The sequence below is a fragment of the Ailuropoda melanoleuca genome, chromosome 13 (assembly GCF_002007445.2).
Source record: "Ailuropoda melanoleuca isolate Jingjing chromosome 13, ASM200744v2, whole genome shotgun sequence".
Taxonomy (NCBI): domain Eukaryota; kingdom Metazoa; phylum Chordata; class Mammalia; order Carnivora; family Ursidae; genus Ailuropoda; species Ailuropoda melanoleuca.
Genome location: NC_048230.1, coordinates 5,445,808 through 5,470,795, shown reverse-complemented (window position 1 = coordinate 5,470,795; position 24,988 = coordinate 5,445,808). Strand labels below are relative to the sequence as shown.

The 24,988-nt window shown below is 54.3% G+C and overlaps 1 protein-coding gene across 4 annotated transcripts; it reads left to right on the top strand.

Annotated features, from left to right (window-relative positions):
• Positions 1-8,140: 8,140 nt before the first annotated feature.
• Positions 8,141-23,879, top strand: LGALS9 (galectin 9). 4 transcript variants are annotated; one of them, XM_002912339.4, is made up of 11 exons: positions 8,141-8,266; positions 12,468-12,559; positions 15,170-15,371; positions 16,407-16,517; positions 17,686-17,781; positions 19,448-19,483; positions 20,051-20,101; positions 20,660-20,701; positions 21,360-21,448; positions 21,585-21,747; positions 23,160-23,879. In XM_002912339.4, the coding sequence occupies exons 1-11, from the start codon at positions 8,228-8,230 to the stop codon at positions 23,304-23,306; spliced, it is 1,068 nt and encodes a 355-aa protein (XP_002912385.1). In that variant the 5' UTR covers positions 8,141-8,227; the 3' UTR covers positions 23,307-23,879. The 4 variants fall into 4 exon arrangements, with proteins under 4 accessions (XP_002912385.1, XP_002912386.1, XP_034497743.1 ...); XM_002912340.4 differs by lacking the exon at positions 17,686-17,781; XM_034641851.1 differs by lacking the exons at positions 8,141-8,266; positions 12,468-12,559 and adding an exon at positions 12,566-12,760.
• The last annotated feature ends 1,109 nt before the right edge of the window (positions 23,880-24,988 follow it).

The following is a 24,988-nucleotide window of genomic DNA, read 5'->3' as shown; positions in this document are numbered from 1 at the left end:
TTGTAATTAGAGTCCCACAAAACCCAGATCTGCTTGAGGTGCCTGTTGGGAAGGCAGATATCCAGACTCACCTCCAAACTACCCAATCTCACCGAAGTTGGAGTATCGCTCCGCTAAATGTTTCCACCCTACCCCATTGCTGGGGGTATTTGCTTCAGGGCTCCCAGAAGAGTTACTCTTGTGGTCTATCTATAGCCTCCTTTTCCTGGAAAGCAGTGGATTCCAGCAACAGGAGTTTCCTGAGTTCTGAATAGTTTCGATTCCTTCTTATCAGGCCAAGACCTGGGCTCTGCCAGTGAGCGTTGGGCTGGGAGGGGCGGAGGGTAAAGGTGGGAAGGGAGCCAAGCCCGGGGAATCTTGCAACCCTGTCCTGCCACCGTAGCTGCCCTGCCTCACGAAGGGGTCCTCGTCCCCTTCCCCTTTCAAGATAAGCCTTCCCCCCCCTCCCCCATTCCTTCTAAATCACTGTTCAGTTTTGATTCCTGCTCTGAGAAGGAGTAAGTCAGCAGCCCCTGGAGAGGAAAGTCAGACCTGGGGTGCAGTGGAGCTCACCATTGGGTGTCCCAGAGTCACTCCAAGGAAGTCTGGCTGCCGTTCATTTGCCCCGTGTGTAACCCTGGTAGGAGAGCCCATTCGAGCCATCAAGCCTTAACCGAGAAGAGACTAAGAGGAAAGGCAGGAGCCGGAGGAGGGACTTCCCTGAGGCCATGGGAAGACAGCTGAGGGAGGCTGTTCTCCATACACCACGTCCATGCTTCCCCTTGAAATGCCCAGGAAGGTGGAGAGGCAGCCAGGCCCACAGGATGTCCCAACCAGGCTAGCTGATCATTGGTGGGGATGTCACACTGCATGGTCTCTTCACAGGGAATGCAGTCGCGCCCCCTTATCCACAGTGTCGGTTACTGGGGGACAACTCTGGTCTGGAATCCGATGACCCTCCTTCCAGCGTACCATCCAGAGGTCCATAGAAGCCTAATGCTGCGTCCCTCCCCTCGCTTCACCTCTGCATGCACGCATTTTACCATTTCATGGCACAAGAAGAGGAAGGGGGTGCAGTATGGTATTTTACGAGAGAGAGAGAAACCACAGTCACATGACTTTTATTACGGTATTGTAATTGTTCTGTTTTTTTATTATTGTAATCTTCCACTGTGCCTAACATATAAATGAAGCTTTATCGTACGTACGTATATACAGGTAAAAGTGCAATATGTATACGGCAGGTGCAGTATCTGGGGTTTCAGGCACCTCCTGGGGGTCCTGGGAGGTACATATCCCCTGGCAGAAAGGTGGGGAACACTGTATAGGATGTCTTTCCTGCTGACATAGAGCAGGGTCTGTTTTTGCTTTAAAAAATTGTTTTTTGTAATTTTGAAATACACATGGAGTTGAGTTCCTTGGGCCTCTCTCAAGCTGGTTGTTAGAAACTGAGGTTTCCTTTGCACACAGGTGAAAAGGACAGAACGTAAGTGTATGGTTCCGTGAGTTTTGACAAGTACCTACACCCAATGGCCCATGATCTTACGGAGACGGCATCTCTATCACCCCAGAAAGATCCCTCCCACCCGTTCCCAGGGGCAACCACTGTTGGATCTCTTTCGTCAGACGTTACTCATGTCTGCTGCAGACCTTCGCAGAAAGGGAAGCATTCACTGTGTGCATTTTGTGTCTGCCTTCTTTTCCTCAGTGTAGTATCTTTGAGACTGACCTATCTTGTGTGTATCAGCAGTTTGTTTCATTTTATTAGTGTATCCTGCTGTGTGACTTTACTACAACGTGTTCATCTATTTGTCTTTTGGTGACTACTTGGGCTATAATACATAAAAGCGGCTATGAAAGTCTTACACAGCCTTGGTGTGGACCTGCGATTGTATTTACTCTGAGTAAACACCGCAGAGTGGAATTTCTAGGTCATAAGGAAGGTATGCGTAACTTTGGGAGAAACTACCAGAACAATTTCCAATGGGGTTTACAGGAATCGGAGTAGCACGTGGTTACTAGGAATCTGTCATTTTAGGAGCTTGTCAAGCAGCCTTCTCTGCCGGCTGTTACAGTCGGAAGGCAGCAGGGCACGCAGGTCAGGAAGAGGACAGGACGCAAAGGGGTGGTTGTGGAGCAAGGGCAAACTGGAACCCGTGAGATTGAGAGCACAGAACACATTTTCTCCCTCTGCCTCCAAGCCTCTATCTTTGATGGTGAGCGCGGCCTGCGAAAGAAGCAGGAGCCTTTGCTGACACACGTTAACATGCCCCTGGAACGGAATGAGGAGCAGCCAAAGGAGATGCGGTGGCCCAGCCGCCTCCCCACACCAACAGGACAGAGAGCAGGAGAGCAACGTTACGCACGCGTGGCAGCCTTCCACGTGCGGGAAGAGTATGGACACAGCTTCAGTTCCTCTTTGCAAACTGCCTACAACACTCCTTTAGTGGTCCCTTCAAATCCAGAATTATGCAAAAACAGAGAGAGGGGGAGAGAGACAGAGAATTCAAGAAACATAGTCCCGGCTTCACTAAGAGGTCCCCATAAAAATACCCCGCTCTGTGAAGGGGATTGAGAGTGCGTTTACCGCGATGGGCACTGAGCCACGTGTAGAATTGTCGGATCACCCCATGGTACCCCTCAACTAACGCAACACTGTACGTTAATGATACTGGAATTTTTAAAAACATCACTCCAGGTCTTGCGCTTTTATCCAGCATTATAACCTCTGCCTTGGGTTTGGAGTGCTTCGGCCCGATCCATTTCACGGTCTCGTGGATTCCGTTGGGTTTAAGCTGACAACGTTACTTGTTTTCTATTTGCCGTGGCTGAGCTTTTCCTTCTTTTTCTGATTCCTTTTGGATTAAATGGGTTTCTTTAAATGCCACGTAATCTTTTCGACATTTTATCTTTTCTTAGCTTATCCTCTGTTTTATTTCTTCAGTGGTTGCTCTAGAATTTACAGCACATTCAGGAGCGAATCCTGCATCTGATTGCAAGGCATGGGATTTTTCTCACCAGCCTAACGGAGAAGCAGCACAATGATGTGGTTACGAGCACATTCTCTGGCAGGCAGGGAGGAGGGGAAGGAAGGGTAAGAGGAAGAAACTCCCTTAATTTACGTAAATGTGTGTAAACGGAGTTGGGAGCCAACACCCATGAGAATCTGATCTTTTCATCACACACCAAAATCGGGCAGAGGTCCTTGGACTTTTTCAAGGTTTCTAATGTGTGTGTATGTGTTTTAAAGATTTTGTTTATTTATTTGACAGAGAGAGAGAGAACACAAGCCTGGGGAGCAGCAGGCAGAGGGAGAGGGAGAAGCAGACTCCTCGGCTGAGCAGGGAGCCCAATGTGTGACTTGATCCCAGGACCCTGGGATCATGACCTGAGCCGAAAGAAGATACTTAACCAAATAATCCACCCAGGCACCCCCAGGGGAATGTGGTTTGAGACAATCTTATCATTACTTCATTAAGTACAAGGTCACCCCAACTTTGTCTGGTTGTACAAGAAAAGAGGAAGAGGCAGAGTGCGGGCTAATGTTTTGTTAAGTTTCTGTTTTGTGCAAGACACTTTCCTTAGCGCAAGACTGTAAGGTGAGTCCCTGACCCCCACCATTGCCAAAGCTTCTCTCGTCTTCACACGGAAGTTAGTGTAATCCTCCACAACTTGACATCGGATTGTGTTCGTTGCCTGCGGAAAACCTCCTGGGCCGTCAAAGCGAAGCCTGTACACCCCAGGTCCCGGGGAGACCCACAGACGCCATGCGTCTGCGCCAAGAGATGCGCCCACGACTGTTGTTCACAGCAGCTTGAGTGGTAGCAGGAAAGCTGAAAACAGCACAAATCTCCAGCAGCAGAAGAACAAATGGGTAAATGATGGGAGAGCCTTAAAAGGAACAGCAGGCCGCAAAGACAAATCTCGCACACACCCCAGGAAGTGAAAAGAGCCAGACGTCAAAGGGCACATGCCATACGATTTCATCGACATGAAGTTCAAAAATATGCCAGCTAGTGTCTAGTGAGAGCAGTCCGAATCGTAGTTCCTCTCGGGGGTACCGGCTGCGACGGGTCCTGAGCGCGCCTCTGGGGGTGGGAGACGTGCTAGTTCTTAATGTCGGTGGTGGTTACATAAACGTTTACATGGACAGCAAGTTTCACCCCGTACACGAAGGATTTGTGCGTTTTCCTGTTTGTGGTTTCTACCTCAATTTAAAAATCAACAACTTCCAAAGTAGTGGGGAGACTGGGTTCCCGGGGGCCTCTCCGCAGGTGCTGCATGGCTCCCTGGGCCCTGGCCCCGCTCCCCTCTCCCTCCTCACTCCTCCCCTACTGCATCCTTCCGGTGTCCACTCCTCTGGGCTCTCTGGGAACTCCCAGCAGGCCCGCCTGCCCTTGTGGGCCCGGCAGGAAATGTTTTGGATTCCGCCCTGTGTCACCAAATGGAATAGGGACCTGGCAGTGACTGATTCTTGTCCTGACAGTAGAGACCATCAGAGCCACATTCTCAAAAAATCTTCATTGTAGTAAAATACACACAACGTAGAACTTAACTATCTTCACCGTTTCGAAGCGTACAGTTCAGTGGCGTTCCGCACTGCGCGTTGTCGTGCTACCATCCGCCGCAGAACATTCTTCGTCCTGCAACCTGGAACTCCGTACCTGTGAAACAAAGCCCCAATCCCCCGGACCCATCCCCTAGCAACCACAATTCTGCTTTCTTTTCCATCACTTCGACCGCTCTAGGTCTACAAGTGGAAAAGCAGTGTTTGTCTCTTTGTGACTGGCTTCTGTCGTTCAGCATAATGTCCTCAAGCTTCGTCCATGTTGTAGTGGAAGTCAGAACTTCCCTCCTTTTTGAGACGGTGTAATAGTCACAGTGATATGTATATATAGACACTCATACACGCACATTTTTAATCCCTTTATCCATCGATGGACACTTGGGTAGCTCCCTTCGCTTGGCTATTATAAATAGTGCTGCTATAAATATGGGCGCTTAAATATCTCTTCGAGTCCCTGCTTTCAATCCTTGACGGCAACATGTGAAATGGGAACGCTGCATCATGGGGTCTGTCTTTGGTTTTTTAAGGAACCACCAAACTGTGGTGTTGCGTTGGTCTCAGCCGATAAGTGATGTTGCGGGCTAGAAAGGCCTGGGTGCTCATTGACCCCATACCACTTGGGATGAGCCCCACCCCACCCCCCTCTGATATTTCCCCCATCGGAGCCAATGCTGCGGCAGGACCAGCCCTTGTGGGGCACTGGTGGTTCTTAGGACTTCGAGACACAGCTCAGCAACAGCCATCGGGGAAGTTTGAAAATACGTTTCTTGCTCATAAGTACGGGAGGGTGCCCAGCACACGGGAACCACCCAGGGAGGCTGTAGGGAGAGAGAGAGAGCACAGACCTGGAATTCTGCCTTTATGGGGGGTCCTTGGGGGTAGCTAGGAGGGAATTAGGGTGCAGGATGGGAAAAGCAGGCTCCCTCATGGGCCAGTTATCTAGGCTCCCCGAGACTTTCTAAAAGGGGCATTTCAGGGGGGCCTGGGTGGCTCAGTCGGTTACACGCCTGCCTTCGGCTCAGGTCATGATCCCACGGTCCTGGGATGGAGCCCACATCGGGCTCCCTGCTCAGTGGGGAGCCTGCTTCTCCCTCTGCCGTTCCCCCTGCTTGTGCTCTCTCTCTCTCTCTGTCAAATGAATACATTGTTTAAAATCTTTAAAAAATAAAATCAAAGGGGCACCTCATGGATGGGGGCCACCTGAGGGCTGGAAGCTGGTGATGCATTTACTCGAGAAGGCCATCTATGAACTGGCTGCCCTGCCACACATGGTAGTTTCCTTAGAGGCCTCACCATTTTCCACGCCCGCCCACAGAGCGCCAGGCTCCTTCCTCCTCGTCCTCCTCAACACTTGTCATTTCTTGCCTATTCGACGGTGGCCATCCTCATGGGTGTGAACAGATCCTTTGGTCTACGCTGCAGAGATCAGAGAGCTCCAGACAAGCGTCTGGGACTTGGAATAAAAAATCGCTGAAGGAACTTTCTGGAGGGCTGCCTCTCATCCCCCTAAGACCAGACCCAGGCCCTGGGAATGGATGGTGGTGACCACAGGGTGATGTTAAGCTGTCTTGAAATGTCTCCCTTCTGTCCTAATTAGTCTGAAAACGCATCAGCCTTTGGGTTCGATTGTTGCCGCCTCCCCCCACCCAGTAGTGTGGGAGCAGGGGGCCCTACGACGCTTGTTTCCCAGCTGTGACTCACCTCCAAGGTGCATGTTGATACCAAAGTGCTTGTCTGCTGGACCTCCAGCTGTCCCTGCGTCTCCCCTGGCTCGGGGGGATTTTTGGTTTTATTAACAGGACTTTATCAAGATAGTGTTTTCTATGGAGTAAAATGCACAGATCCTAGTTTGGGGGGGGGCTGAGTTTTTACGTCTGTAAACAGTGGTGTGGCCACCATCCATACCAAGTTCCAGAACATTTCCAGCGTCCGGAAGTCTCCTCCGTGTCCCTCCCAGTCAGTGCTGTCCCTGGGCCATTGCTTTTCTGACCTGTCACTGAACTTGATGCAAATGGAACGGTCCCAGCGAGCCTGGTCTCTTCCACCCAGCCACGAGCTTCACTGAGGTGTTTTCCTGGATCCGTGGCGCCCTTTTGCTGCTGAGGGCTCTTCCACAGTGTGTTTTTTCTTTTTCCTGTTGGTGCATATTTCTGTTGTTTCCAGTTTGGGGCAGGGAGGAGTAAAGCTGTCATGTGTTTTCACTTCTTTCTGGTAAATATCTCGAAGTAGACGAACCAGGGCAGAGGAGAGGCAGATATCTGACTTTATGCTCATCCATCAGGAAGTTGTCCAAAATTGTCTAATTTTGTATTCCGATCTGCAGTGGATGAGAGTTCCAGTTGTTCCATATCCAATCCCTAGTGAAATTGTCCCCGTGTCCCTGGTGTCCCTACGAGGACTCCAAACACCTTCCCTTCCTTTCTTTTCCCTCCTTTCTGCCCCAGCTACTGTCTGCCCCTTAAATCCGGTCGAATTCTGATTGCTCTAGGGATACAGTGGGGATGGAGGGTGGGCAGAGGGGACACGTGGTCTCAGCCTACGGGGGGCCTCTCCGAGACGTCAGTCTTTGCAATTTCTGGTGCATCTAGGCAAGGCGCGAGGCGGAAGACAGGTGCAGAGCCCCCGTGTCTGGCTCGGGGGCAACTTCTCCCCATTCGGTGCCTGGACGACCCTTCGCTTCTCCTCTATCTTGGCCATAGTTTCTCTCCCGAGCACGTTGCAGGGACCCACTTCACTTCAGGTAAGTTGCTTGTCACCTGTCCCCTGACACAGCCCATCTTGTCATTTCCCTTAACTAGGTGCTGAAGCCACTTAGATGCACTTTATTTCATATGTTCCCCCAACCTCATGTCACTTGACATGTTCTCTCATGTCCGGGCCTTGCCCTCTCCTCGTTCTAAAGCCCAGCGGGAAAAGGGAGAGGGGAGAAGAGAAGAAAGAGATACATCCATAGAGAGGGGATCCGAAGCTCCCAGGGCACCACTATCCTCTAGGAGAACAATTCCCATTACCGTATTTTCTAGTTGGAAAACACTTCTTTCCACACAATTGTGTCTTCGTATGAGGAATAGAATTTTGAAAGGGAGAAATGCTTTTTTTGAGAACTTAAGTGTCCTATAGCTTAGGTTGCCACTGGTGACCGGGGTGACCATGGACATGTCTTTTAGACGCTGAGCCTCAGTTTCTCTGTTTGTGAACGGGTACAAACAAGTCTTCCTGCCACCGCCCTGTGCACAAGCATGCCCATCACACAGGCCCTCTGCTTTCTGGGCCCCGTGAGCAAGCACACTCAGGGGACACAGCCACACACTTACGGACGGTGTCATCTAGAAACTTGATGTTGAGTCGGTGGGGTCAGGCTCTTTGAATCTGTATGAACCAAACACGATTCTGTCTCAGGGTTGGAGCCCAGAAAGAGAGACGAGGGGAAAAGGTCACTGGGCTCGGGAGTGCCTACTTCCCTCTCCCGGGGTCATACCCCCAGCCTTCCCTCGACATCTTTCTTTTTCTCTTTCTCCAGACCTACTTCCTCTTGCTTCTGGCTCCTCCCCATCCCCATCCCCATCCCCATCAAGTAACTGCCAGTTTGCTTTGGTTTCTATTTCCTGGTTAGCTCCTCCCAGTGCCGAGGACTGCCTGGCTGTGGTGAAGAGCGGTGGTGGTCACTGAAGCGGTGGAGAGATGGCCTTCAGCGGCTCCCAGCCTCCCTACCTGAGCCCAGTGAGTTCCGGCGCAGCGGGCAGGGGTGGTGCTGGCCTCAGCCATGAGGAGGCAGCTGTGGGTCTCTGGGAAGATGACTATTGGGTGGCAGCAGGGGAAGAGGGCAATTGTCTCAAAGAAGACACAGGAAGAGGGACAGAAAGCCAAGTAGGGGAATCCTGACACAACTCTTCTCAGGGCTGGTGGGTCGATCATCACCAGCATTTGTGGCTTTGACTGCTGTTCACTGAGCTCCCCTGGGAGCCTGTCCTAGGTGTGGGAAGTGGGGGTGTAGGGTGGCGGGGGGGGGAAGGAAGGGGAAGCAGGCATAAATAATAACTAGAAGAGTGTTGGCTTGTTTGTATGAACGGGGAGGTAAATAGGGTTTCTGGGGGGGGCTGGCATGGCACAGCCCAGCATGGCCTTAAGGGTACTTACTTTGGAGACGGCCTCCCCGGGTCCAGCCATTTACTTGCTGGGTGGCCTCAGGCAAGTTACTTTTACCTCTCTGGGCCTCAATTTCCACATCTGGAAAATGGGGATCATCCTCGAGCTTACCTCCCAGGGTTAAGTAAGGAGGCAGCCTGTCTGGAGCGTTTGAACAGTGCCTGGCACATCTCAGGAGTGAGAAGGAAGTGGGCTGTCCCTGCAGCGTGGGGCTCAGAGGGCTGCCTTTTGTGCCTTTGGCCACATATGTGTAAGTTCTGTCTGCAGATGGCCTCGTCTAAACCCTGTAAGCCTTATTATCCCCACTTCATACGTGGAAAACTGAGACTCAGAGAAGTTGAGGTCACTTGCCCGATGTGCCCAGATGGTAAGTGGCAGACAAGGGAGGTGACTTGCCTTACCCCCAGAAGAGGGAGGTGTCCACAGAGAGAGAGCGATGATTACAGAAGGCAGGCAAGCAGCAGCCCCAGGCCCAGGAGGCTTGTGTCCTGGGCCCTGCCCTGTAGTAGGAGCCCCTCTGGGCCTTGGCAAAGAGCTTGCCAAGGGGCCTGGGCCGAAGGGCTGACAGTGGACAGGGTGGGGCGGTTGGGGCCATACGGTGGGCAGGGAAGCTGCTAGCTCCGCACTCAGCAGGGGCCTTGGCTTGGCCTGTTTCTTCCCCACTGCCCGCTGGGTGGGTGGGTTGTCGCTGGAGGGAGCTGGACCAGGCCCTGTTGTTGGCCTTTCCTCCATGGGACTCTCAGGGTCAAAATGTGTCACCTTAGGCTCATTCCGCATCAGATGGGGGATCCCAGAGATCCTTTCAGGCCCCGACATTTCATTATTCTGACTAGGTTTTACTTTCCAGTCCTTGCATTCAGAATGTTCAAACCAGAAGGGAGATCCTGCTATGGGCAACAGTGAGTAAAAACAGGGCCTTGGAGTCCAGACAAGAGAGAGGATGGGTGCAACTCCCCCAAGCACCGGGAACACCTGCCCCCCCACGTGGGTGCCCTCTCCCAGGCGGCCCGCTGACATCCAGCACAGTGGGAAGGTCACGCAGCCGGGCTCCTTGGGAGTCTGGCCCCCCATTCCTTGCCCACGTGCCACCCGCCTCAGCTGGTCAGCGTTATCAGAGGTCCAGGACGGAATTTGGAACCACAGTCAGAATAAGACTCAATGTTTGGTCTGGGGAAGCGCTTGGTGAGCCCGGAGCAAGGACTTCTGTGCTGTGTCCTGAGAAGCAGCCTGTGTGGACAGCATGGGCGCTGCGGTTCAAACCCCACGCTGTCGCTGACCAGCTAAGTGGCTTTGGGCAAACTACCAGGTTTTTGTGTGCCTCAGTTTCCTCTGTAGAAGTGGTGCTAGTGCTGGGTAATGAGGTTACAGGGCAGCTTAGCCACCAGCAGGGCCTGAGAACCCCTGGGGCAGCAGCACCCTTGAGCTAAAGTCTCCTGCTGCCTCCTGCTGGTGAGTCCCCTCTGCCGGCTGGGCCCCCTGGCGACACTGTCCACCCTGCCACCTGTGGAGCCCAGCTCTTCCGGACAGGAAGAGCAGGAAACCGTCCTCAGCCTCCAGGCACAGGCAGGAGCCGAGAGCAAGTTCTGACCTAGCAGAGGAATGAATTCCTCCTGACGCAAATAGTTGCCATTGTCGAAGACCTGGAAACCAAGGGCTTTCTGTGTGGCATCTCATCGAACACTCGAAGAACACCGCCCGGCCACTGCTGTTGTCCCACTGTTCCGAGAAGGGATCTGGGGTGCAGACAGGTCAAGTGGCTTGCCCAGTAGGAGAACTGTTAGCACAAGGAGCTGGGATGTGAACCCACGTCTGTGGGACCATAAATCCAAAGTTTCTCTCTCTTTCTCTCTCTCTCTCTCTCTCTCTCTCTCTCTCTCTCTCACACACACACACACACACACAGGTCCAAATTCCACACCCGCCTTGGCCCGTCAGGCTTAAAACCACACAAATTTGTTTTCTTACAGTTCCAGAGGTCAGAAATCTAAAAGTGTCGGTAAGGCTTCAGGGGAGGCCCTTTCTTTGCCTTTTCCCACTTCCAGAGGCCGCCAGCCTCCCTCGACCGGAAGTCCCGTCCTCCATCTTTAAACCCAGCAGCTTCTTGCATCTGTCGGCCCAAGTCCTACTACTGACTCTGCTCTCCTGCCTCCCTCTTTGAAGGCCCTGAGGCCCACTCAGATAACCCAGGATAACCTCCCCATCTCAAGATCCTTAACTTAATAATGTCCATAAAGTCCTTTTGCCTTGTAAGGTGGAGTACAGTATCCACAAAGTCCGGGCATTAGAATGTGGGCTTCTGGGGGCGGGTGGAGAGGGGATGCTAATTCTTCAGCCCATCATACCTCCTTGGAGCCAACCGGGGTTGTCAGTGTCTTCAAATCCGTCCACATATACTTCATCCATAATAAGTAAATGCATGTGTATGGCCTCCCCCACCCATTTTGTTATACAAATGGCGTCATTTCCATATCATTCTCAAAGAATCCCCTTCTTCCTCTTCTTTTTTTTGTGGAGCCTATGTGGAATCCATTGTATGGAAATACCATGATTTATTTCACCATTTTCCTCTGGGTCAACTTTTAGACTCTTTCCAACCCTTTGCTGTTACAATGCTGCAGTGAATAACCTTGTCTGTAGGATTATACTCCATTTATCATTTTTTTAAAGATTTTATTTATTTATTTGAGAGAGAGAGAGCATGGGCAGGGCAGAAGGCAGAGGCAGAGGGAGAGGGAGAAGCAGACTCCCCACTGAGCGGGGAGCCCAACATGACATGGGGCTCGGGGCTCCATCCCAGGACCTTGAGATCATGACCTGAGCCAAAGGCAGATGCTTAACCGACCGAGCCACCCAGGCTCTCCAGATTATATTCAGTTTAAAATAATCTTGTTTTTCAGAATTTGGGGACACCCACCATTTAAGACATACTGAAATCTCAAAACCTTTCTGGGGAAATCAGTGCTTGAGATTAACCTGTACTGTCCCATCCCCATGATCCGGACACTTTCGCCACCACCCCGGCCTTCCTGCTGGGCACGTAGGACCCCACCTAACCACAGTCTGATTGCAGATCTTTACACCTCAGCGTGAATAGGCTTCGGGAGGGCGGCATTCTTGCCAAGAGTATCCGCCTTCGAAACATATGTCTCGTGACAGGATGAAAGGCTCTTATGGGCCTTTAGGCCTCAACAGATAAATGAGGGGAGTGTGTTTTCCGAGAAGTCTGCCACGCTGGGCCGTAAGCCGTGCCAGGCTGACTCTGCTTCTCCAAAACCACTGGGATGGACCGAGACAACATGAGCTCAGAGAGGCCGAGACGTGATTTGCTCAAGGTCACCGAGGTATTTAGTGACAGAGTGCAGACCTGCGCCGAGGAGCAACAGATGTCCCTTCTCCCAGATGCCCCCGTCGCATCCGTCTGAATGAGGTCCCGCCATCATGGGCGCTGTCCTGGCGCCCGTCACTACCCTGAGCAAGGGTGGGCTTCCCTGGGTTCCGAATGGCCGTGTACATGCTACTTCCTCCCTTAGAAGCTGTCCCTTCCTGTCAGGCGCTCTGGGGCGGCCAGGGCCCCGGCCCATCGTCTCAGAGCCCCCAGGTCTCCCTGGCACGATGGCAGAACGTCTGCTTCTGCTTCCTCACAGGCCGGGAAGACCCGCGAGGCTGCGACGCCCTAGCACGGGGCGCACACACCCAGGCCGCCGCTGTAGCAAGCGCTGAGGGAACATGCAGGAGGAGGCAGGCCCACTGACTGACCAGCATTTTCTCCCCGCAGGGCATCCCCTTCTCCGGGAAAATCCAGGGGGGTCTCCAGGACGGACTGAACATCACTATCAAGGGGACCATTCTTTACTGCAGTGGAACCAGGTACCTGGAATGGTGTCTTCTCTCTAGACTCAGCCCTTAGCAAACCAGGGCACCTGTCAGCTCCCCCAACACCCTCCGAGCCACCTGCACCCGGCCCAGAGGACCCCAGGTGATCTACATGACCCCACTGCCATCTGCCAGAGCGTCCGGGGACCATGAACATCGACTCCCCACAGACATAGAGAGAGCAGGGCTCACCGGGTAAGGAGGGGAGCGGACCAGCCCAGAGGCAGACAATCATGTTCTGGGATCGAGCTTTCTACACTATAACCCAGAGCTGCAAAAGTATCACTTTCTTCATTTCTCATAACTTCCCGGAGCTCTCATTTGGCTGCTCTAGAAATATTTTAAACTTGTCAAATGCATTTTGGTCTCTTTCAGTTTATTTTCTGGGAAATGCTAAGTCCATTCAAAATAAAAACACCCTTTTCCTGCTTTACCCACCCCCCCCCCTTCCCAAGGGGGACTTCCAGAGGCTGGAGGCCCTTTGGAAGCTCCCGCAGCCCTGGCTGACCTCTGCGGCAGGCAGGTGGCCCGGGGCAGTGGGGGTCTTGCTCAGTTTGCACACGGTCTGTGTCCATGGGGGCTGCCTGCTGAAGTCCACGGCACTCACGACAGCCCCTCTGGACACGTGGTCCTCTCTCAGAAGCCTTTCTGCCTCAATCCCAGATGTCTCTTGCCCCCAGAGGTCCCCTCTGTCATCACCTTGCAGGGACCTGGGACCTCTTGGATCCCTTCATGCCGCTCCCAGGCCCAGCCCTACCTCAGTTCGGCGCTTCTCCATCACGGCTTTCCCTGCCAGGTGGACATGGCCATGCTGACCGTGACTTCTCCGAGAACCCCGAGTGCCCCCAGGAGACTCTGAGGGAACGAGGCAGAGGCATCGGGATCCCCTTAAACCCTGCCAGCAGGGGACTCTGGGACCTCCCCTCTGAACTTTCCTCCTTTCTCCCTCTCCCTCTGCCTGCCCCTCCTCCAGCACCAAGAGGGCTTTCTACGTCCATCCTGTCCCCATCTCTTTCTGCAAAGCTTCTGCGCTCATCCTTCCCCGGGGCAGGATTTTCTAAGGACTCTAGGAATGAAGCTGGAGGACCACAAAGGGAAAATGCACCCAGAGACATTTCAGAAAAATAGTCTCCATTTTAAGAGGAATATAGACTTAGGATTGCTGCTTCCAGAGTCCCTGGGAGCCTCCTTTCGCAAAGTGAGGGCTGGCTGGGCTCAGGGCCATGGCAGTTCCCTATGGGCCTTGCTGGCTGAGGGTTCTCGGAACCACCTCGTATTGAGGACGACATCCAGAACTCACGCTCCTCCAACAAGAAATCGAGCAGCCTGTGCAGGAATTGAACAGAATGTCTCTCAGGGGTGCCTCTGGACTTGGCGCAGGGCCTGGCCCTGTGGGGGCTGTGGATGACAGGAGAGTGCTGTGCATTACCTGGGGAGACCCAGGTGACCCCGAGAAGCAAGCAGTCAGGCTCACGCTAAGTTCAGGGAAGGCTGGGGTAGACAGAGGTGCCTCGGAGGAGAACCTCAGACTGGAACTTGGCTTTAGGACTGAGGGAGCTATGTCTGGAAAAGGGCAGAACAGACATTTATTGTGCCCCTTTTGTGAGCCAGGCCCTTTGGAAAGTCCTTTGTTTTAATTCCTCACCTTAGAGCCATAGCCATGCCCAAAGGTGGTTTTGATGGTGAGGGGCTTCCTCCGAGGACAGAGACAGGAACGAACTTTACTCGGGTGGGGGCTTCCCGAGCACCCCCTCACTGAGCATCCCCAAGGGAAGGTCCTGACAAGCAGTGCAGAGCTGGGGTCCGGGTCCAGGCCTGCTGACTTCAGGGCCACCACTCTGCATGTCACACGTGGGACACACGCCAACCTCCAGGGAGAGACGGACGTACATACTGAAAGCTGTCACGCCCTGGGAGCTACCATTTATTCGATGCTTCTCTGTTAGTACCTAGCTCTGTAGGCATATTCCAACAATTTCAGATCTTTTTTTTTAAAGGTTTTATTTTATTTATTTGACAGAGAGAGAGAGTACAAGCACAAGTGGGGGGGGGCAGAAGGAGAGGGAGAAGCAGGCTCCCCACTGAGCAAGGAGCCCAATGTGGGACTCGATCCTAGGACCGAGGCATCATGACCTGAGCCGAAGGCAGACGCTTAATTGACTGAGCCACCCAGGAACATTTCAGATGTTCTTTAAATTTGTTTTCTTCTTTCCCAATTGAGCCAATGGGGACTGGCCTCCAAGTATCCACTCAGCAGGAAAGGCTCTCGCTTCCAGGCACATTGCTGGACTTCCCTCTCTGATACAAATTTGAATCCATTTTCAAGCCCTATGCTTCTTGCTGCTAGCATCAACGTTTTTCTTTACCTGGTTTCTACGTGTTTTTAGAAAACCACACTGTAAGGACAAAATGCAATCACTACACAAAACACACGAAGAACCCATTAGGAGAACGGAAAGGATAGCCACAAGCTAAGGATGGCCAGACCTGCCGTGCACGTTGTACGCAAGTTCACAGACACCCGTCAAGGGCGCGAGGTTCCCTCTCCACCTCCGCCCACGGTAAATCAGGCTACAGAACTCCATCTGGTTTCCCTCCGCCTAGGTTTGCTGTGAACTTTCACAGTGGCTACAGTGACAATGACATTGCCTTCCACTTCAACCCTCGCTTTGAGGAGGGTGGCTACGTGGTCTGTAACACGAAGCAGAACGGATCCTGGGGCCCGGAGGAAAGGAAGATGCATATGCCCTTCCAGATGGGAAATCCGTTTGAGCTCTGCTTCCTGGTGGACAGCTGGGATTTCAAGGTGAGCAGCTGTGCCCCACACACCCCTGCCCGCTGCCGACCTCCCAGCCCCATCAGGTGTGCAGTGAGTAGCCTTTATAAATCACGCGAACTTGTATTTATTTTTGAGATTGTAGGTATGTATGCATGTATGTATGTATGTGTTGAGAGAGTGCAAGCAGGGGGAGGGGCAGAGGGAGAGGGGGAGAGAGAGAATCCCAAGCCAACTCCACGCTGAGCACGGAGCCTGACTCAGGGCTCAATCCCTCGACCCTGAGACCATGACCTGAGCTGAAATCAAGACTCGGACATTCAACCAAATGAGCCACCCAGGGGCCTCTGTAAAGCACACTAGCCTTTAAATAATCACGTGCACAATGCCGTTAGACAGACAGCAGGACCTCTGCCTTGCAGGAGCCCTGCGGCGGCTGCAGTCTCCTCACACACCTTCCCCCGCATCTCCAGGCACACCTGGTGCTGCTTCTACTCGGGAAGTAAGAACTACATACATCACCATGGTGCTTTTTGGCCCTGCGGGTCTTTAAAGTTCTAGTTAATTCCATTCCTCTGCTGTAGCCATTCAGGTTCTACTAATGGCTTAGTTTTGCATGGTGTTGCAAATTGCGTTAGTAAGCAGAGCAGTGTCTCTGGGCTTGGGAGACGGGGGTGTGAGTATCCCCGTGTCTGTCCTCCTCTGTGTGAGCGTGGATGTGCCAGCCCCTCAATGTACAACCCAGGGTCGCCTCTCCTCTGCCCCCCACGAACATGTTTATGCATATTTAAAGAACACCTCAGAGGAGCTAAGGTTAGAAAGATCAACTGACTGCAATACACAAGCAACCGTAAGAACCAAAAAGCAAGTAGGGACTGGGTTCGGGTGCACTATGGATCATAGGCCATGCTCTTACATGGCACAGCTCTGAAGGCTGGTGCCCCTGACCCCAGGGGCCAGATGTGAAAACTAGACACAGGGCTTAATTCCCGGAAGCAGGGGCTCGGTCCCCCACATTTTCTTGGGGAAAGAGCCCTCTCCTGGAATGTATCCTTGTCTTGGCAGGTGACAGTGAACGGGAACCATTTTGTGCAGTACTCACACCGCGTGCCCTTCCACCATGTGGACACCCTCTCCATCACCGGGGCTGTGCAGCTATCCTACATCGGCTTCCAGGTCAGACTGTCCACCTGGCACCTGTCTTGGGGGACTGAGTGCAGGGCCCTGTCTAGCCACACCTGGGCCCTGCTGGGTGGGCTCAATGGTAGCAGCCAATCTCCTACCCAGGTGACTCTGGGGACATCCCTCCAGCTCCCCTGTCCTGTCCTTCTGTGCTCCTGTCTTTGTCTAGAACACTTGCCTCAGTCTCCCGGACTCCCGGGCCCCTCCTCTCTGTCACTGTCTACTTCTGCCATGCTTAGGAGGCCATGTGGCTCCAGAAAGAACTTGGGAATCAAACTGAATCTAGCTCAGCTGTGCTCATTGTCATCAGCTGTGGGTCTTAGACAAGCAACTTTGCCGCCCCGGCCTCAGTTTCCCCATCTGTGAAAGGAGCATCGTCACTGCTGCCCCATGAGTTGTTGTGTGAATTCAAGGAGGTAATACATGTCAGAGGTCACGACACGGCCTGCACGGGCCCACACTAGGCTCCCTCTGTTTTAACATTTTCTAATGTGTTGCCAGCATCTAAAAGGTCAGGAGAAGAACTTCTGCATTCTGGAGATGGGTGGCGGTGCTGGCTGCACAAGTGTGAATGTACTTCATGGCTCTGAGCCGTCTGCTGAAAATTGGTTGAGATAATAAATCTTATGTGTATTTTACCACAATTAAAAAAAAAAAGGTCAGGCAGTATCCCATGGAAATCTGGATTTCTAGTCTTTGAAAACTGGGAGGATAGGGGTATGCTGGGCCCATGTTCCCACAGGGCCGCAGAAGCTGGGTTGGAACTGCTATTATCACTTCCAGTCTTTGTGCTCCCGGAGATCAGAAAAGCATACAGTAGGCCCACAACAGTTACAAGCTCCTCTCTTTTTTGTCCTAATCTCTCATATTGCCTGCCGACCCAACTCTCCTCCCTATAGGCCTGGGGGACAGAGCTGCCAGGGAGGAAGAAAGGGTGGGGAAGGAGAGAGAGAGATGGAGGGGAGTGGAGGGGTGGGTGGGGAGAGAGCTCGCCAGCCTCACTGGAGCCTAGTTCCCCCCTCTGTCCCCCCACGTGATCCTGAACACCCACCCTTCTCCTCCCTGCCTGGCTTCCTCCCTCTGGCTCAGGCCCCTGCCTTTCCATGCTTCCTTGGCTCCATTAATGCTTCTCTTCATGCCCTGGTGCTTTTTGTTTTAACAGAACACCCGAGTAAACTTAACCCAGCCTGCCTTCTCCATGGTGCAGTTCTCCCAGACTCCCTGTTTCACACCCAAGCCCAGGGGGCGAAAGCCAAAAGTGAGTTCAATGTGGAGGCCTTGGAGCTGAGCATCTCAGCAGGAAGGACAGAGGGTCCAAGAGGCTGGTTCCAGCAGGCAGGCCCCATCACACCCACCCAAAGCTTCCCTGTCTCCGCCACACCACCTGGCCCGAGCTGGGGACCTGGGAGTCAGCCTTGGTTCTTCCTTCCCCTCCTTAGTCTCCCTGCAGCGCTCCCACACCTCTCCCTCCTGAAGCCACAGTCTTCCTTGGGCCAGGCCATTTCACCCTTGACTACAATGACCATGGTCTAGTTCTCTGCTCACCCCGCCCACTGTGGCCGTGACCCTCCCTCTACCCAAATCTGATCGCATCCTCTACCTGCTTAAACATCCCAAAGGTTCCAAGTCCTTCTAAATAAAGCCCTGATTCCCCAGCAGGACATGCAGAACCCCGCTCCCCCGCCCCCCGCCCCGCCCAGTCTTGCCCCAGCCCACCTCCTGGCCACACCCCTTCACCCAGGATGCTCAGGCAGCCTCCACTGCTCACTTGAGGCTTTCTTGGGCCGCCATGCTTTTGCACCTGCAGGCTCGGTGCTGACACTCCCCGCAGCCAACCTTTACCAGCCCTTCAGTGCCCTGCTTAAATGTCACTCTTCAGGAACGTCTTCCCTGCTTGGAGCATCATGGGATGCCCCCGTGTCCCCGTGGACTTCATCCATATCCATGCTATCCCAGTCACCGTGTCCTGTTGTAATTGTACTTACATGTCTGTCCCTGTCACTCCACCCCCCTCCTTCCGTATACCCACAAGCCCCTCCTTCCCTACACCCACAAGCCCCTCGTGGGCTGGGATTGTGGCTTGTTCATTTGAGTATTCCCAGCACTTCGCACGGTGCTGAGCAAGCAGCAGGGACTCAAGGAATGTGGAGTGTGGCCTGCGCAGCCAGCAGAATGGGAGACCGGCGAGGGCAAGAACAATCCACTGCGTGGGGACAGGGTCTAGGACACAAAGGGAAGTGGGGCCTGGCCCTTCCTTTGGCCACTGGAGCAGTGGGGGCTAAAGGAAGGGGTGCCTCTCTACCACCCAGCCTTTCTGTGGCCTCTCGAGGTCTCGACGGGGCCTGTGCCTCCCACCATGCTGACTTCAGGACTGGGAAAGCTCCGGGGAGTCTTTGCAGGGCAGCCCAACTTTGGTTCTAGCCTGGCAAGGACAGGGTATGGTAGATAGAATCAGCCAGAAGTGGGTAGCATTTGGATTTTATCCCTTTCTACCTGGAGGGGCCTGGGTAAGCTGACTAGCCTTTCTGAGCCTCGTTGCCTCACTAGTGAAACAGGAGCTGAGGATGCATCCCTTATAAATGTCCTGAAGCCAGAGCCTGGCACACAGTAGGCCTTCACTAAGTGCTTCAGCTTACGAAAGAGATACGTCACGGGAAGTCATGGTTTTGCCTCTGGGAGCAAAGGGAAGGGGTATGGCCTTTCCCCCCGGAGGAGCCAATGAGGCTGTCCCTGCTGTCGAGGACGGTGTACCTGGGATGGAGGTGGGGCCAAGGATCTGGGCACCACAGGCTCTGGAAGGCTTGCTTGGGAGCAGGAAGGAGGGGAGCATGAGTCTGGGGAGGCCTTTCTTATGACAGTTTCTGCCAGTGTCTCCCCTGCACGTAACACTCATGGTAACTACTGTTTGATCTCACCCCCTTCAGTCTACAGGCATTTGGCCAGTCAACTCGGCTCCCATTGTAAGTCTCTTGGGTTCTCCTGGGATCATCTTCCTTTTGCTTCTTCCTGTGGGTTAGAAGGAGGAGGCAGGGCTGGGCACAGAGTCTCTCCCGTGGCGGGGCACGGCCGAGGCCAACCCTGGTCATCTGCCTGGTGGTGGGAGGAAGTGGGGCTGGGGGGTTGGCTAGCCCTCATGGGTTGGAAAACAGCTTGAATCATCACTCTCTGCTCAAGCCCCCTGCCCTTCTGTGAGCAGCCACAGGAGACTGAGCCCCCCACGCTCACTCCTTCCTCCTGGAAAGTGAAGCCGTGCCAGACCAAGTCCCCTGAGAAGAAAGATGGGCCACGGGCCACAAGGGCAGCCTATTTCTTCTCCAAGTAGAAGAAACCTTTTCCCCTACCTCATCCCCTTGAGGGAAGAAACACCTCTACCCGCCAGTTTTGGGGGGGGCTGGTGGGGTGGGAGAGGGTTGGGCTGGATACACGCTCAAGATGGCTGCCTCACAGGGTGTGTGGTAATCGGTGTCCCCTGGTGGCAGGTGGTGGTCTGGTGGGAGCCGGTTCAAATCTGGGTTTCTTTCTTCCAGACTCAAACTGTCATCCACACGGTGCAGAGCAGCCCTGGACGGCCGTTCCCTGTAAGTCGGGTCGCAGCCCCGCCACATCCCCTTTCACCAGGGACTGAACTCAGTAGTCCCAGAGACAGGAAGGAAGCCATGGAGCAAGGAGGACGGGGGTATTTGGGGGTGGGTCCTCTGCTCAAAAGACGTGAGTAAAATTCCCCATGGGCCAACAGAAAGTCTGGATCAGGGTGGATGTACCCAGTGGCCTGAGAAGCAGGTCCCCTTAGGGACCAGCAAGAAAACGGGTCCTTCTGTCACTGAAAGGGGAGCGCAGTGGTCCCAGCATCTGGGTCCTGAGGACAAGCCTTGGGATGTCACTGCTGGTCACAGGTTTCCCCTGTGACTCAGACAGGAGGCCTGGAGATAGTGGGGCTGCCTGTGGAAGGGCCGAGGGGCAGGCAGGTGCCCATGATGAGGTCAGGGAGCATGGCAAGAAGTTCGAGCGAGGCTGACTTGGGAAGGAAGGCCAAGGGGAGAAGCCAAGGGCCTCGCAGTGGGGCATCCCCTCAAGGACGTGGAGGGGCTCGTGCGGGTGTGCACTCCCAAACTGAACTTCCTGGTGTCTTTCAACAGAATCCTGTTGTCCCACCTATGGCGTACCCCACCTCAGTCTATGTAAGTGGTTTCTCTGGGAGGGGCGGGGGCCTTGTCTGCGTGGGGCAGAGTGGGGGTGGTGAGTGGCTTACAACATCAGGGCAGTCCTATAGTAAGCTGAAGTTCTGGAAACATCCAAGTGAATCAAAAGGCTGTTGAAGGAAGCTGTCACCTTTAAAATTGTCCTTTCACCATGAGCCTGTTAGAGGAACTTCCCCTCTCAGCCCAGTATCCTTTTGTGTCCAGCCCAAGTTCTTTTCATGACAGTGGAAGTCCGTCACTTTGAGGAATGCTGGAAAGTCTTCCTTTGGCGTTTACTAAGCCAAATAATGATATCATGGAGTTCTTTCTTTTTTTTTTTCTTTCTGTTTAAAGATTTTATTTATTTATTTGATAGAGAGAGAGAGAGCACACAGGCAGGCAGAGCGGCAGGCAGAGGGAGAGGGAGCAGTAGGCTACCTGCTGAGCGGAGAGCCTGACATGGGGCTCGATCCCAGGACCCTGAGATCATAACCTGAGCCAAAGGCAGACGTTCAACACACTGAGCCACCCGGATATGCCTTTTTCTTGAGAATATATTACTCACAGGCATAGCTGTCAAACCCAGTTGATAGTCCCAATTCATGGAATTGGCACAGAGCTGCCCTCCACAGCTGACCTGCCCCTCCCCCCACGACAGCCGATGCCTTTCTTCACCTCCATCCCGGGTGGGCTGCACCCCTCCAAGAGCATCTTCGTGTCAGGCGCTGTCCTGCCCACTGCCCAGAGGTAAGCCACAGCTCTCAAGAAGGAGAGACAACCCAAGGTCCTTCTGGTCATCCTCCTGGCTCTGGGCAGGCTGGGAAGGGTAGGGACTCAGGGCTCAGGGAGCAGAGGAGGTCCATGTGAGCTGCCCACCCCCCAGGTTCCACATCAATCTGCGCTCCGGGAGTGACATCGCCTTCCACCTGAACCCCCGTTTTGATGAGAACGTCGTGGTCCGCAACACGCAGATCAACAGCTCTTGGGGGTGTGAGGAGCGAAGCCTGCCCCAAAAAATGCCTTTTGCCCGAGGCCGGAGCTTCTCGGTAAGGGGCCGCGGCCTGGACCTCAGAGAGGCTCAAGGGGCAAAGAGAGCGGGGCGGGTGGGGGCCCCTCAAACCATAAAGGAGCTGACGCCTCTGGGGCGGGGGCTGGGCTCAGAAGAGAAAGTGCCCCCAGATTGCTGTGTTCTTGTCCTCATGCTGTCCCACGGAAGGTGGGTGGTGGCACCTGCTGCTCACACATGAGGGGACAAACACCAGCACAGGTCCCTGGCCTGAGGTCACACTGCCTGTAAGTGCCAGGTATGCCCCAAGCATGAGCTGTCATTCATTTATTCAGTCACGCATTCATTCAACAATCATGGACAGATCCCTGGAAATAACAACAGGACTGTGCAGAAAGCAAAACAGAATCATGGGCTCGAGTGAGCTCTGGGGCAGGGGCCACGCTGCCTTAGATGGGGACAGCTCTCAGAGGCGGCCACAACATCACCTCAGACCTCACGGACAGAAGCCGCCTGCCTCGCAAAGACCCCAGGGGGGCATTCCTGGGGGGCAGCGGAGAGAGCAGCTATCACTGCAAAAGCAGGGAGTCACGGCCAGGGCCCGACTAGGGACCGGGAGGCCACGGCTTCCGAGTCAGACAGAGTGTGGGGGGTATGGCTGGAGGTCCCGTCCCACAGAGCAGGTGTTCCCAACCCGACTCCACGTGCAAATCACCTGAGGAGCTTCAGAAAGAAAAAGCGATGGCCAGCCCCACGCCTGCCTGGACATCCTCACCCACATTGACGGGATGACTGATGGAGGGCCTCGAGAGCCTTGGAAAGAATTCTGGGTTTCAGTGCTGTGTGTTGGTGTGTTTCAAGCCAGGGAGGAGTAGACTTCATAGAGAGCTGTGTGACTTTGAGCAAGTGACTTAATTGCTCTGTGCCTCAGTTTTCTCATCTAAAAAATGGGGCTAATAAGAATCTCCATCACATAGAGGTGTAAGGATGAAATGAAAGAATGTCTGTGACAGGCTGAGGACGGGGTCTGGGGCACAGTAAGCATGCCGCCAAGTGTCCGGTGTCATGATGATGTTTTAACAGACATGGGCCCTCTGCCTCCCGGAGAGTGTGTGGGGCGGGAAGGACAAGTCAGGAGGCTGCACGGCAGGAATGCAGGCGCGGAGCTCTGCTCTGTGCCGGCCACTGGGGACAAGGATGGCCCAGGCCAGTGTTCCTGCCCCTAGAGGCTCAGGCTCAGTGGGAGAGCAAGGATCAGGTGGGGGGCGCCTGACGAGGATGGCTCAAGGTGGGTGGGGGGAAGGCAGGGGAGGCTTGCTGGCTGGGGAGAGGCTGGCGTGAGGCTTGCTTAGATCGTGTTTGAGGAAGGCAGGCGGGCGGAGGGAGACACGAGCCTGTGTTTAGGTGGGGGGACTTCCGGAGGGGAGTGCAAGTGCTGTGGTCTCTGTCCAGGTGTGGATCACGTGTGAAGGCTATGGCTTCAAGGTGGCCGTGGACGGTCAGCACCTGCTGGAATACTCCCACCGCCTGAAGAATCTGCCTGCCATCAACAGCCTGGAAGTGGGGGGCGACGTGCAGCTGAGCCACGTGCAGACATAGCGGGGCTCCCTGGCCCTGGGGATGAGGGCGGGCCGTGTTGCCAACTGTCTCCGCTCCTCACCTCCCTCTTCCCTGTCCCTCTCCCTGTCCCTGCCCCAGGCTTTCCCAGTCTGCCGTGGAGCTAGGACTTTTCTGGAGAGAGGGCGTGTTTGTCGGGCTCTGCTGCTGGCCGGGGCGGCACCCGGGGCCCCGGCTGCCCACATCCTACCATCTGAGGAGAAGAGGGTGGTCCCACCAGGCTAAGCCCTATGTTCCGTCCCCTTGGCAGAAGGGGAGGGTCTTGAGCCTTCCCAAGCTCCCAGACCAGGCCTACACCCTGTCTGCCTCTCAGCCACATCCTTACCCTGCCAGTCAAATCCATCCCAGCCCCAAGCTACCCCCTGTTCATTCCACATGGGAGGGCCCTTCCCCCTTCCCCTTCAAGCTTTCCTTACACCGAGGTCCCCCCCACCCCGCTCCAGGAAAGTTAGCTGGTACGCCACTGGTCTGCACCAACTAACAGGACCTTTCTCAACAGGGGCTCTTCTCTTTCCTAGGGTCTTTCAAAGAAAGACACATGCTTATTGGCACATATGTACGGGGTCATTGTGGTTATTGAATGTGTTTGGAACATTTTGGAGTCTCTGGAATTGGGGAGGTTCTGGGTGAGGGCAGGGGGGCAGAGAGCATGGGCTTGCTTTGATGGGGTGGGCCCTGACATCCATACCTGCTCCCAGGGGTTCCCCACCACCCCACATGGGTGGGAGAAAGCAGGTTGGGCTCGGGTCTCCTGGGCAGGCATCTGTGATGCACGAAGCTTGGTAACAGGTGAACCCAGCAAGTAGCCTCACACTTCTGGGACGGGCCAAGGGCTGGGCCAGAAGGCCAAATGGCAGGGCTGGCTTATCAGACCCGTGTGTCTGCATGGGAGGAGGTGGCGGGTGTGGTGTCGGGAGGAGCTGACACCTGTGTGTGTTGTTCCACTGCGGGTCCTGGCGTTAGGGGTTAGGGTGTGGTGGGGACAGTGACTCAGCATGTGGGCTTCTACCAGCCACTGGGCCAGCGCAGGGGGGCCGGTTCTGTGTCCACATGATGCCAACCCGTCCTGCTGCCTCCACCAAGGATCAGTGCCTCGGGAAGCAGCCTGGGGCTCCAAGCATTGTCCTCGGACCAGCAGCACCTGGGAGCCCGTCAGGAAGGCAGAATCCCGGGCCCTGCTGTGGGCCTCGGAATCAGTCTGCCTTGTAACGAGATCCCAGCAGTTTGTGTGCATGTCGGAGGGAAGAGGCACTGGTCTAGGTGACCCTGATCTTGACCACGTTGTTCAGATGCATTGCTGGGGCACTGGCGGCCGGCATGCCTCTTTCTCCCCCGTCCCCATCTGCATAGGGGAGAAGGGGGCCAGGGAGCCAAGGATACAGAGGCCAAACCCAAGCCGGGAGCCTGATTTTCCCAGAGCCCACTTAGTCCCTGGCTGAGTTCCTTCCTTACTCTAAGAGAAGGAAACACGGCGCAGCCCCTTAAGAAGTCTTCCGCATGGAAGCTATGTGCCCTTCACTCACTGCCAAGTCTTTGCCACACGGTCCGACCTCACCTGCTTTGTCACCCAGGAGCCAAATTATTATTGGGCCAACTCTCATGAAGCAGGCACCCCAGAGCCAAACATGGAGACTTTCTACGAGGGGATTGTTGGTCAAGGCCTT